The 15,025-nt window shown below is 35.1% G+C and overlaps 1 protein-coding gene across 7 annotated transcripts in view; it reads right to left on the bottom strand.

Moving 5' to 3' along the window:
* LOC149797969 (uncharacterized) overlaps window positions 1-15,025 on the bottom strand; it is a 146,803-nt gene that overhangs the window by 9,200 nt on the left and 122,578 nt on the right. For 4 of the 7 annotated variants that reach the window (XR_016421929.1, XR_016421930.1, XR_016421931.1 and 1 more), the window contains one exon: window positions 11,305-13,408. Coding sequence is in view for 3 of the 7 variants with exons in the window: in XM_089963052.1 (XP_089819178.1) it covers window positions 13,347-13,408 (62 nt within the window). In the remaining 4 variants the exon portion in view is untranslated. Of the gene's footprint in view, window positions 1-4,622; window positions 5,106-11,304; window positions 13,409-15,025 lie in introns of those variants that run through there. The other 3 variants (XM_089963050.1, XM_089963051.1, XR_016421926.1) reach the window with 2 other exon arrangements.

Below are 15,025 nucleotides of genomic sequence, written 5' to 3'. Positions count from 1 at the left end.
TTTGTGATTAATGTAAATATAAAAAACATGGATTTAGGCAATTGTGATTGTAGTGAACCTAGAGAACACTGATATGGGCAATGTGATTGTAGTGTACCTAGAGAACACTGATATTGGCAAATGTGACTGTAGGGACCTAGAGAACACTGATATGGGAAATAGTGATTGTAATGTGCCTAGAGAACACTGATATGGGAAATAGTGATTGTAATGTACCTAGAGAACACTGATATGGGCAATTATGATCATAGTGTACCTAGAGAACACTGATATTAGCAAATGTGATGGCAGTGTACCTAGAGAACACTGATATAAGCAACTGTGATTGTAGTGTACCTAGAGAATACGGATGTGGAGCAATTGTGATCGTAGTGTACCTAGAGAACACCGATATGGGTAATTGTGATTTTAGTGTACCTAGAGAACATTGATATGATCAAATGTAATTGTAAAGAAAACTGATACAGGCAACTGTGATTGTAAAAAACACTGATATGGCAACTGTAATTGTAATGCACCTAGAGAACACTGATATAGGCAGTTGCAATTGTAATGTACCTAAGGAACACTGATATGGGCAATTGGTATTGTAGTGTACCTCAAACCCCCTGATAAGGGCAATTGTGATTGTAATGTATCTAAAGAACACTGATATGGGCAATTGCAACTGTAATGTACCAAAAGAACATTGATATGAGTAATTGTGATTCTAGTGTACCTAAATAACAAAAATATGGGCAAATGCAATTGTAATGTACCTAAATAACAAAAATATGGGCAAATGCATCTGTAATGTACCTAGAGAACACTGATATGCGCAATTGTGATTGTAGCACAATCAAGACAGTTGATTTATCTGTCATCATTGCAGCCATTACCATGTTTTTCACATGATGCAAACTTTTTCTCTGAATATGTGTAATAATTTTATATTTTTCTCAAGGTAGCAGTGGAAGCAAAGGTTTCATAAATAAACTATTTTAAGCAGAATTAATGTTTTGTGATTAAAATTACATGTCAGTATTTCCAGTTCAAAACGGTGTTAATGACGGAATGACACATGTAAAAATAAATTTAATGAAAACTTGTTCCCAAATCAGAGCAAACAAACTTAAGTCAGTAGGTGAGTATTGTATTACAAGAAAGAAATTTGGAAAATTAAATGATACTTAGCAAGTTGAAATTTGATGACAATTTCAGTGAACCTGTAATACTCTAAGTGATCAGATGAGATAAAGCATAGGCCATGTGACTGGTCAGTCTTTAGAGAGGTCACAGGATACAAGATGAGACACAAGGAGGGTGCTTGGGCATGTGATACCAAAGGGCTTCAACTTGGCAAGTATTGTTTAATTTTCCAGTTTCAATGAATCTTTTGTACCCTAAGGAACACAACAAGATGTTTAACGTTTATCCTGTGACAGAAGTAACGTATGGAAACCAAGGCAAATTCCTTTATGTTGTGAATAAAGAGAATTTTATTATGCAAACTCAACTGGACATGACAAATGCATGTACTAAATTGAAGAAATTTGAATTAAAGCTGATTCAATCAGGTTTACAATGACTGACAAGTCTGATGAGATAGGTTTCTGAGAAAGACAGTCTTTGCTCCAACTAGCTGTTCTGAATGTAGTAGGCAGAGGTATCTTGTTTGAAAAAGTGGGAGCAATGAATGACAGCATGGTGGATAGAGCCATCTTAGAATAGTATCCCTGTTCACTGCCCCTAAAGGGGCCTGGAAACTAACAACTGCAGATGCAATAATGTCAGCATTTCATATGTGAAAGCAGAGAAGGTACCAGGTGCGCCAAGGTTGCCATTTTAAGATGTTAATCTTGATTGCTAGATCATGTCGTAAGTTGCAGGAGATCAGTTTGTTGCTGTCACAAGCATTCATTTGTAGTGCACTGGTTATTTATCTGGCCCATAAGAGACCATGTTGGTGTCAAATGACTCGAGATGTTACTTGAAACAAATAAGCAAAACTAGCTGTTCTAATTGAAATGATTGCTCTGCAGCTCCCTGATATGAGCTGTAATAACAGACCCAAACTTGGAATCATGAGCTCTAATAACAAGCCCAACTTCAGACTGGTCATATTCTCACTAGACATAGTTGCAACAAAGAATGCAAAACTAGCCCTGCCAATCAAAATGACTGCTCTGCATGATATGAGTGACAAGGATATGCTCAATATCAGCATGATGAATCAAATCAACACTAGATATAGTTGCAATGTTTCTCACAAGAACAAAACAATTTTGTTTATCTGTGATGACCTGCCAATAATAATGGCATTGTAGCAGCACTGACCAGTGTTCTAAAACTTTGCTATAGGAAGAAGTTGTTGTACACATGATGCCAAAATAAAGGAAATAGTGCTAATACGAGTCTGACTGTCTTTTTCCAGGAGTCTTAAAATGCATGGCTCACCCTGAACTAATTGAAAAATTAGAAACACTTTGTCAGTAGCTAAAACAATGAAGTAACCATCACTTTGTACTTGTGTACTGACCAGCCATGTGGCCTATTTGTCATCTTGTGGTGTCCATAGGCTATAAAGGTTCAAAGAAATTGAATATCTACTGTTACAGTAGAGAAATCCAGGCTAAACAATGGGGTGGGGTATATTCATTATAAAGACACAAGTCATTAAGAAATATGTAACATAAACCTAAATATTACAAACACCTCACACCTAGCTCTATTTTTGTATAATGTGCAGGCAGGTCAGGGTTTATACTGTTAGCATGTAATGGAAAAGGCCAGTGTAATAGACCCCAATTAGCCAGAACGGTGCATTGTAAGCCCATGATCTGCCAGACTGTTGCACAGCATGTAAGCAGAACAGGGACTATGTTGCTACACATAGCTGGAAAAGATAAGGAATAGTTTAACAGACCCAAATTTGCCAGACTGGTGCATAGTAAGCCCATGATCTGTCAGACAGCTGCATAGTGTGTAGATAGATCAGGGTCTCTGTTGTTCGCCTGAAATGATATGGGACATTGTAATAGACCCAAATTTGCCAGACTAGCGTATAGTCAACCCATAATCTGCCAGACTGTAACAAAATGTGTAGGCAGATCAGAGTTGATACTCTTAGTTTGAAATCATAAGGAACTGTGTACCAGACCACAGTTTGTTAGACTAGTGCACAGTAAAACTCTGTAGTACATTCTCAATCACTATTAGTAACACTAAAATTTGTTTGCTAATAGTTTATATAAAGCTATATATATGGCAGATTTGTACACATAATTATTTACAAATGTTTAATTAGACATTATGCTCTATTAGTTATCGAGTTGCTGTTGGAGATATTTTGTTGTTGTTGTTGTTGTGGGATTTAATGCCATTTTTCAGCACACGATAGGCTATACATGGCGGCTAGTATTAATGGTGGAGGAAGAACCCAGGAAAACCCCGGAAAGAACCACCGACCCATGAGAAGCTACTGGCAAGCTTTCTCACATACCTACACTGGCTGAAGGAGATATTTGTGAAAGCAGTTATGTTCTATGAACATGAACATCACACTGCTTGTCCAGTACTGACCAATCATGCTGCCTCTTTAATTTAAAACATTTTTGGGCTTCTTTTTCATATATTTTACTGCATAGTTGTTTCAGTCACAATTCTTTCAATTAATACCAATGTAGGTCAATGCTGTAAGCTTGAAATCATAAGGAGCAGCACTCTAACCTTGATATGCCAGACTGTTGCATATTGTGAAAGCCATTCTGGGTCTTAAGGTTGTAAGCTTGAAATTGTAAAGAAACAGAATAGAAAACTCCTGGTCTGCTAGACTGTATCATAATGTAACAGACATCACGAGTCTAAGCAACTGGCTTGAAATCATAAAAACAGCATGCTAAATCACTGATCTGCCAGACCGAATCAAAAGGCAAAAACAGTATATTTCTGGTTGGCTGACTGTCCCTGTTTTTCGTTGCTCACTGTATCACTTTTTTTTTTACCCCTGCGGTAATCTTTTTAAAAAACTTTCCAAAATGGATTCGTGCATTTAAATGAACTGGTTTAGCACAGTACTTGAGTGCATATACATTATATATACTAATCATTATAATATATATAATGTTGATAATTATTTTTTTACAAAACACCTACCTACCTAATTTTAAAATCAGTGCAATAGGAAACACACAACTTTTTTTTATTGGCCAAGTGACAACCATTGTGAGTCAAGGCTGTTTTCTTGACCTTGTATAGGAACAGCATAATACACCCATGACCTGCCAGATTAGTGCCTAATATGATAGTCAATCTGGGTCAAACCTGTTTACAGCTGCATGTATATTATACAGAAGTGAATACCATAGAGAGATGTAGATTTTTGTGTACTGCTCTCAGATACTGCAGACATGTCCAGTTTTACCTCTATACTGGTCTGCAGATAATGCAGACTCATCTCGTTTACTTGTGTATTTGTCTGCTGATACTGCAGACATGTCTAGTTTTACCTGTGTATTGGTCTGCAGATACTGCAGACATGTATAGTTTTACCTGTGTATTGGTCTGCAGATACTGCAGACATGTCTAATTTTACCTGTACACTGGTTTGCAGAATCTTATACTGCAGATATGTCTAATTTTACCTGTATACTGGTCTGCTTTTGTAGAGCTTTCAGCACCGTAGACCCCCGTACCAAGCATTGACTTCTCACTACTAAGACGGCAGTCTAGACCATTTTCACAGATTGCATCAATCTTATCAACTTTGGTCCCATGAAAGAAATAATACTCGTTGATCTCTGGGTATATATCTCTTGTCAAGCTCTTGCCTACTCTGGAAGTCTTGATGTATCCTTTTCCGCAGCCCTTTATCTTTTCCAGCTGTGGAAAGCTTTCCTGTTTTGACTTCCATAATGATTTGAAAATTTCTTGCCTCTTTTTGAAATATAAGTCAAATAGATCTAGGTTTTCGACCATTGTGACCTTTGAGACTTTAACTCGAGTGTGCTGAAGATTGACAGCATCATTTCCTTGGCCAATGAATTGACTCTGCCAAGTATCATCCACCAACTTGACTATTTCTTGGAATGTTGCTGTGTCCACATCCACAAGCTTTGACTTTTTACCTAGATTAAATGAAAAATTTTTCTTTAAATTTCACTGAAAACAAAATAATACAAATACAGAAGAAATAAAGAAAATACTTGGTGATGTTAGAAGTGGATTTCTCAAGAATAAGAATGACTTTCAAAATATAAAGTGATTTCTATGTAAAATGAATTAAATAGTGGATTATAAATTTAACTTTTGCAAATGAATTGAAATAACCAGACTTTATGGCTGACTGAACCAAAATAATAGATCAAGCATTTTTATCTCAATGAAAATATTACCAGTAGAACATAAACAAAATACATGCTACTGTGATGACCCCTTAATCAAAATATTTTTATAGCCCATTAAGGATTATAAATCCCCTGAAAGTTCTAAACTGTTCATTTTTTAAATACCCTGCAACATATTTTTAACAAGGCTTTACATTATGCAATATTTATTAGTCTTCAGTATTAACTTCTGTATATATTTTCAAGTTAGGAACATTTGAAAATATGAATGTCACAAGTATACTTATTCTAAGAATTATATATATAATCTGAAAATCATTAAATATATAATTTAAACATCAAGGTTACCTGCCAGCATACAACGATTATGACAAGTTACTCAAGCATATCTGTAAACATCACAGTTAACTGCCAGCATAAATCTGTTATAACAAGTTACACAAACACATCTGTAAACATCAAGGTTAATTGCCAGCATACATTGATTATGACAAGTTACTCAAACATATCTCTAAACATCACAGTTAGCTGCCAGCATAGATCTATCATGGCAAGTTACGCAAACACATCTGTAAACATCAAGGTTAACTGCCAGCATACATTGATTATGACAAGTTACTCAAACATATCTCTAAACATCACAGTTAGCTGCCAGCATAGATCTATCATGACAAGTTACGCAAACACATCTGTAAACATCAAGGTTAACTGCCAGCATGCATCAATTATGACAAGTTAAAAACATATCTGTAAACATCACAGTTAGCTGGTAGTATACATCTGTCATGACAAGTTATACAAACATATCTGTAAACATCGAGGTTAACTGCCTGCATACACTGATTATTACAAGTTACACGATGTTACGTGTTTGGGCTCGAATAAACAGTAACACAGAAAGAGTGAAAACATCAAGCTTTTTAAAATTTAACAAATAATTTATTTCCCTGGAAAAATTCTGTAAAAATGAAAAAGTAAGAACTTATGGTTTCAAGAATTAAATCCAAAAGTAATCCAAGAATAATCCATGAAATAAATTGCAAATGTTCTAATAACAAAATGTTCTACTGAATTCAAGTTCGAGTCCCGACGAAGAAGCAAAGATGGAAGGCGATGACATAAGCCGTATCCTATACAATGTTGTTGTTTACAATTCCTTGTAAATAACACTCCTGTGTTGGAAATCACAATAAAATTTGTAAGCAATGTCTTTCTGAAATTCTATATGAGCAATCCTCAAAATATTTCCAGAGAATAAAAGAACTAATTCTTTTGAAATCCAAATGATCTTTAGATAATTAACTTTAAAAAATCTGGCTACAAGAAAGAAAACAACTTGACACCAAGTGTAAAAGCCCATAAACTGAGATATCTCTTTCTACACATCTCTATTAAAACTAACAAATGTGTAGTTATGGAAAAAATAGAATTGCAAAATCAAAGGGGGGTCACATGATCATGTTTATGTCACGTACACCAAAAATGACCCTGACGAAAACCAGTCATTTCTTCTAAGAAATAAAAAATAAAAAAAGTTGTTTACATCTTAAACCCAAAGCCCCATCATGACCTTGACAACAACCAATCATTTTAAAATAAAAGTAGATCTTTGTTTACTAATTTTGAATCAAGGTCAGCATCCAGGTTAACACCTGGTGTTTATGAAAGAATGATTAAGGTCAACCAATTTTGTGGAAAAATATCATCTCCAGTTAATGGTAATCATGTTCTACAATAAACTTGATACAACATATACCTGTTTGATACCTGTCATTGATATTAGTACCACAGATTTGACCCAGAACAGCAACATTAACTGTACAGTTAGTTTTAACAAAGTTTAGTTACAGACATAATGTTCTATACCCTTGTTAATCTGCACCCATTTACAGCCTGATATTTGGATCCCACTTTTCTTGAAGGTGCTCATCAGCATATAGATGAGTATGCTGACACAAGACTAATTACTGTTAAGTCTAATGACTAGGGCACTGAGAACTGTCAGGATCAAAAGGATATACAGAAAACAAAACTGTAACAAATCCACTTATTCATTATTGGGTAAGCTGGCTTTATATGACAACAAACGAGGACTTAATGGTTGTTTGACATGATGACATAAGTTACTTCATTAGGTTTTTATCCCCAGCCATTAACAAAAAAGTGAAGAAGCAGACATCACAGTAACATGCAGGTGTAGGGTCCAATCTTTAATTTCTTGTTAATTCTTTGTTGCCCAACAACAGCCCCTCTTTACTAAACAATGACACCTTTTGATGCTGTTTATTACAATCCTGATCGAGATGTTTATTATAAGGACCAAAATACAGCTTTCACATCTAGAAATATAATTTACAAGGCTGACACAACAGATCTAGAATAGAGTTTGGGACGAGCCTAGGCTCAAGCTCGAGGCTCAATAATTTTGAAGCATTTTTGGGGGCTCGAAGCTCGAGGTCGAAGCTCACCGAGCTTCGAGCTTATGCCTAGAAAAAGTTTACGCTTTTTGATATTATCAGACCGGATAAACCCGTGAGATAATTAATTGACTGTGGGAATGAGTGGCTTTACAGATTCACACGGCCTACGCTTCCCCATGTGTTGGTCGACCAGTGGGCAGTCGTTGCCTTGCAACGGTCATTGCTGGGGGCTCCTAAGATAATAATTCCTACTATTATGATTGCAGCTGACGGGCAGAAGGGGTTTTTCAACTTCTGCAAGCGAGAGAACCGGTGAACTTCTCAAGCGTTTGGGCTGATGATGAGCGGTGCTGGAGGGGCAGTAGGCGCACAACTGACGCCCAAGGGATTTCTTTTAAACTGATTTTTGAACAGTTCAAACAATGTAAACGTGTTATCAGCGATTTTTCATATTGTATCTGCTCTTTGTTTGTTAATTTTTACTTATATTTTATTTCTAAAGCAGTAGCGATGTCAAAAAATAAGAAATCAGCTGTTTGGACTTATTTTAACAAGCGCGAAAAGGATAATTTCGCAGCTTGCAATGAATGTAAGCAGACAATTTCATGTCCACAAGGAAACACTTCAACAATGCGTCGACATCTGCTTAGCATTCATCATATTGACATCAACAAGAATGAATCTGAAATAGAGCTGAAGGAAATGAGAACAATGGATAACTTTGTTGTCAAAACTTCACTGGAAGAAATAGTCTTGAAACTCGCTGCAGTCGATGGATTCTCGATTTGGAAAATCACTCATTCAGAATTTATTCGTCAATTGCTGTCATTAAGAGGAATGAAGCTACCTGCTGATGAAAGATCGGTGATGGCCCTTATTCGCAATTTTGAAGAAAAAGTGAAGCAACAAGTCATACAGGACATTAAGAAAGAACTCTCAGAATTAAAGAGATTTTCAATATCATTGGACGAATGGACAAGTATCGGAAATCGTCGATTTCTCAACATCAACCTTCATACGGTCTCGTCAAAATGTATCAATCTTGGTCTTGTCAGAATTTACGGAAGTTGTAATGCTGAAAGAATGAACAAGTTCACTGAGGAACATCTTAATTCTTTTGGTGTCTCATTCAAACAGGATATTGTTGCCTCTACCGGTGATGGAGCAAGTATCATGATCAAGTTCGGAGAAAAATCGCCCGCTCTGTATCAAGCCTGCCTTGATCACGGATTGCATTTGGGTGTTACAAAAACTTTTTACAGAGAAAATTGCCCAGGTCAAGGAATTTCAGTTTTCTCACGCGAAGAAACTGGACAGACTGATGATTTTGATGAAAGCAACGATGAATTGAGTGCTGAAGAAGTTGAGATACAAAGCGAATCATGGAAGGAAAATATAAACACTGTGAGAGAAATCGTTAAATTTTTCAAAGGCTCAGCCATACGATCGGATGCGTTTAAAGCTAAAAGCTCAGAAAAATTTAACAAAGAACAACAACTGCCCCTCGACTGCAAAACTAGATGGAATTCCATGCTAAAAATGCTAGAAATCTTTATTAATTTATACGATGTCACCAATGAAGTGCTGAGTGAAATCGGATCCAAGCATCTCTTAACTAATTTGAACATAGAATTATTGAAATCCATAGTTTTGGCATTGAAACTGGTTGAGGTTACTCTTAATGCTATGAGCGAAAAAAAGCTTCTCTGAGAACCGCTTATGTTGCTATTAGCTTCATGAGGGAAAAATTGTCTGCACAAGGAACAGAGACCAGTCGTACTCTTTTAGAAAATATTGATCATTACATCGACGGTAGAGGTAATCAACAACTTATGGATCTTATGATTTCTCTGCACCATTCGGATAATGTTCCATCCAAAACTTCTATTGAATTAGTGACAAATTTGATGAAGCGGCTATTTCCATCGGCAAATACTGCAAATGAAGAAGCACATGATAAGAAAATAACAATTAACCATAACGAGCTCTCACTTGAAGATGAACTTAGATTTTGATTGGAAGCTTCTAGCACTCAGGGATCTCTTCAAACCGATCAATTTAAGAAATTATGCCAAGAATTTTCCTTGTCAAAAAGTAATGGTGAACTGACTGAAAATTTGAGGCGATTATCAGATGCCATCAGTACAATCAAACCGACTTCAATTGATTCAGAAAGAGCATTTTCAGTTGCTACTAATATCTGTACAAAATTGCGATCAAAGTTATCGGATAAATCTCTGCATGCTCTTGTCTTTTTGAAATACTATTATATTAACAAGAATGATTTTTAAATAAATTATAAAGAAAATTATTTTTCGTACTACTCAAGCTCGAAAAAATTATCGAGCTTGAGCTCGAGCTTGCACGAGCTTCAAATCCCCGAGCTTTCCTATACTCTAATCTAGAATGTAAGTATGAGGGAAATTATTGTTTTAATAGCAGAATCAAAGTAAAAGCACAGTTCAATTTTACAATCATTCATTCTTTGTAATAGTGCTTCTGCTTTGTGTAAATATGTGATTAGTATCCCATGCTTGAAAATTGTGATATTATTGTTGAAAGATTTTTGATTATACAGACCAGAATATACCTTTCTCTGAACCAGTTCAATTATTATCAAGGTTTCACCAAAAAAGAGGAAGCTTAGTGCAAACCTTGAACTTTGCAATGAGGCTATTTGCTAAATATTTGTACTGGTATGCATTCACTGCTTAATCCATTTTATTCTGAATACAACCATGGTCACTGACATAGTATCTCATTTATCCTGAATAAAAATTACAACTATCCTAATCTGCCACATATTTGTGTGGTCTCTTTTGAAACAAATGTTATTTACATCACAAATAGTTGTGTAGTTCATAAACAAAAAAGGGAAATAATCAAAGTGTATCTCTGCAGTAAGATTTTACATACACAATAGAAAGGAGTTTGGATGACAACTCAGATGTTAACAAAGATGCTGACAGTGTCAAGGTAGTGATAATGATGTCGACAATCACGGTTTAAATTAAGATTTAAATAACAGATAATAATAGCGTTAAGTCAAGAAAATGATGACTCATTACTTCATGCATGGTTTAATAGATTCTCACAATGAAATGGAATTTGAAGGCCCTCAGGACAAATGGGTCAGGGATAATTTTTCACACTGATTGCACCCATTGTTGATAGAAGTTTTATTAAAATTATCATGACAACAAAATGGATTTTTGAATGCTTTCAAGAAGAATGGGTCAGGAATGTTTTTTCATAATACATGTAGTTGTAGCCACAATGAATAGAAATATTAAAATATGATGTAAAAAATTGTTAGAGCAGTTTTTTTGTCAATATTTATTTAAACTCCTATAACTTTTGCGCAAATAGTGCATGAAATAGTCCTGGAAACTGAATTGTAGTTGGGTTTATTCTCATAATATTACTGCATTCATACATCATCACATACAAATAATTCACTGAAAAATCAAGGTAAGGTTTTATTCAATAATTTTCTCTCTGAAATCATATTAACAAATGCAGCTGTGAGCAAATACATTGATAAATGATAACAAAACATATTACTGTATTGCAAATTTTATTACCTTTTCTGCGACATAGTTTTATATACATGTACTTTAATACAAAGTAACAGTGCTACAAGATTTTTAGTAAACAAAGTGAAGGCATTATAGTTTCTGATGCAGCTGTTGTATGATGCTCCGTTTTATCACACCATTTGGAAATGCTTCTCCTGTATCAAACAATGTCATTAAAATTGGTAAACAGGATAAAATGTGTTATCTGCCCTTTCAGCAAGAAATAACCAAAAACAACAAATTTTGCAGCTAATACCAAGCAGTACAAATGACATACAACTGAAGTCCTTGTATCAAACTCAATCTTTAAAAGCTATTACCATCAGTCACATGACACTGCAGGTTTTGATCAACTTCCTCCAATTCATAAGAGTGGCTTTAGCTATAAAAGATGGGTTTTGTCATTAGAAAACTGTAAATCCTGTTTCTAATCTTATATATAATTTTTTATCCTTTACCATTAATGTTAATAATTTCAACAAATTTATTGTTGGACCAAAACATGTTTTATACTATAAATGTTTAAGACCATTTGATTATATTAAAGAAAAGTATAAACACAAAACATATAATCAAAGCTTTATTGACTTTAAGTGTTCAGTCTTGAAACTTCACTGAAACAAGATATCACCATTATTCCAATATAAGATGGAACTTAGACAATCAAAACTAGATAGTTTGAAAATAAAAAAAATTGAATAAATGGGCAAAAATGCTCAGCATAAAAAATAATTAACAATATGTGAGTTTATCATGACTGTTACAAATTCTAAGCGTATTCAATACCCATCTAATGTTTACAATAAATTTCCAACCATAAACTTTTTATTACAAAAAGTAAACTTATCCCTGCAAATTAGGCATTCCAGCCTCGATAATGATGTTTAGTAGGCATTGCAACCTCCAGAATGATCTTTACTTAAGGATTACAAACACATCACTGACTACTCCCAAGTATTATTTGTTGGTTAATATGTGGATTGTTCTATCAAAATTGCTTTGATATATTAAAAAATAATGCTAACTGTTTGTGTGACTTTCTATTGAATATTTAGAACCAAAACTTAACTACTATTTCCATTGAGAAGACAACTGTTTGAACAATGCCTCTGAAGTAAATATGCTAAGAATTGAACACTGAAACATAGAGTATTATCAAGAAACTTTGAGGTTGTATCAACCATAAACAGAAATATGGGAAATTGATCTTTTCTGTATTTTAGCAGCTCAATAAAGGGACAAACTGACAAAATGATATGCATGAATAAACACTGGCACAAATGTAAACAAATATCATCAATGATCAGGGTGAGAAAATATAAACACATCTTCCAAGCATGAAAAGTAAACTTAGCAAATATGAGCAAGAAAAATGCACATCCATACATAGGAATTAGAACATTTACAAACCAGGGATAGTGATTATAATTTATTATCTTTGAACATTCGAGGATACTGCAGGTGGAACATGGGCTCATGCAAGAAGAAAATATACATGTCCATGAGTAAAGATCATGCATTGACATTCAGTTTGTGTTGCTGTGCAGTATGTAGTAGAGCACCCTCATGTACCCTAGGTCAGCAGTTTTCAAACTGTGGTTCATGGACCACCAGTGGTCTTCAAGCTTCATTCAGGAAGTCTGCGGAAAGGCTGCAATAGTTATCTACTGATACAATCAACATTTCTACTGATACAATCAACATTAGGAAAAAATATTAAGTGGTCAGCATTATGTGACCCTCTGCAATATTCAAGTGGTCCACAAAAAAAGATTGAGAACCAGTGACCTAGACAATTGAGATGGCAGGTAAATGTAGATGCTAGGGTTGTAAAGTGACTACATATCCAGTGTAAGGGTCCAGATGAAGTCAAGTTTCTATATGTCAGTGAGGAAAATATTTAGAGAACCATCATTTATCCTGTTTCTGTAATGTGGTTTATCTGGAGTAAGCAGACCGCCCTCATAAACTCCTGGCAGTCAAGATGACAGGTAGACACAGATGTATAAGGGATACAGGAATGGTCACACCACCATGGTTAGAATGGTACACCACTTTGCATTCAGGTCTGGAAAACACATGAGAGCTGAAAAAGAAGGTAATTCAAATAGCAGAAAAATAATCCTTTGAAAGGTAAGAAAAGCTATACAAAGCTGAGACCCCATTTCTTACCTTATGTTTAATATGTATCTGATTTCTAGAAGTCTAACTGACTTACTTGGTTGTCACCTAGGCCTAACTGACTGGCTCAGTTCCCAAGCTATTTGCTTAAACTTAACCTTTAAGTGTAAAATTAAGTTTATTTATGGAAACTGGTTGCCCATATGGGTACTCAAATAGAAATCTTGGGGAATTATCCCTCAGTGGCAATTATGGTAAGTATGTAAAAGTGCTATAAGGCAAATACAGTCATTTTAAAGATGGCCGAAAGAGACCGCTGATACAGTTGTCCTGAGGTGACAATGTACTAGAAAATCAAGTACTTTTCATCATTAGCTATCCTGATTAAACAAGTTTTTATCTGTTGAAATATTTATATTAGACAACGTCAGTTACTGGCAGCAATAATAATAATAATGATAATAATGAGGACTTTGTATAGCGCCTAATCTTTAGAAGCTCTAAGCGCTTTACAACATTAGACAATACCTATAAGATAAAAAACATATATAATGATATGATTACAAACACAAACAAAATGAAATTAGAAAACAAAGAAAAAAACATGCTGAGAATATTTAAGGTAGGAAACATTATTAGGTCTTTAAGTTTGTTCTTGCAGTCGAAATAAGTGAGTTTAGAGAGCACTCTTGAATGTGATCACTGTGTCTTTGTGTCCAAGTTCTGTGGGCAATTCATTCCACGTTGCTGGACCCTGGTATGCAAAAGAACACTGTCCATATGACTTTGTTTTCATAGTGGGAATAATCAATATACGATTGTCAGAAGAGGAGCCTAAGTAGGTATGATGGACTAGAGTCCATCAGTGAAACGTAGCACAGAGAACAAATTTTGTGTTTGATTCTGGATCTGTGCTCTGATCGTGGTACTCTAAGTATGATCTGAGCAGCTGTGTTTTGAACTTTTTGAAGTTTCTGGAGTAGATATTGAGATGAACCTGACAGAATTGAGTTACAATAGTCCAGTCTTGAAAGTACTAATGAACACACAAGTGTTTTAGTGGCATCAACTGAAAGATATCTGCGAATGGAGCTGACGCGTCTCAGCTCAAGATATGCAGCCTTGCATATGTTCATGACATGTTGGTGCAAAGTTTGAGTACTGTCCAGAGTAACACCTAGGTTTCATACTGATTGTGTGAATTTAATGTTGGTGTTGCTGATATTTATTGTTTGAGAGAAAAGGATGTGAATGAGAAAGTCTTTGTGTTGTAATCAGAATGGCCTCAGTTTTATCATCATTCATCTGCAGCTTGTTACATGTCATCCATGATTTCACATCAGAAATGCACCTCTCTACACCTTGGATGGTAGCATCAACTTCAGTTGGGTGGCTAGATTTGTATATTTGGGTGTCATCAGCGTACAATTGGTGAGACATTGGATGATGATCTATGACACTTGAGAGCGGCTGAGTGTACAGAATGAAGAGAACAGGTCCAAGAAAGAAATCTGGTCAAGAAGCTCTGAATGTTTTGTTTGATAACAATGTTATTACTCAATGAGAAAAAATTAGGAATGGT

Source organism: Sinohyriopsis cumingii, chromosome 6 (genome assembly GCF_028554795.1).
Source record: "Sinohyriopsis cumingii isolate HCF-2022 chromosome 6, ASM2855479v2, whole genome shotgun sequence".
Taxonomy (NCBI): Eukaryota; Metazoa; Mollusca; class Bivalvia; order Unionida; family Unionidae; genus Sinohyriopsis; species Sinohyriopsis cumingii.
Note: the sequence above shows the minus strand (reverse complement) of the source record. Positions and strands in the feature narration are given on the sequence as shown.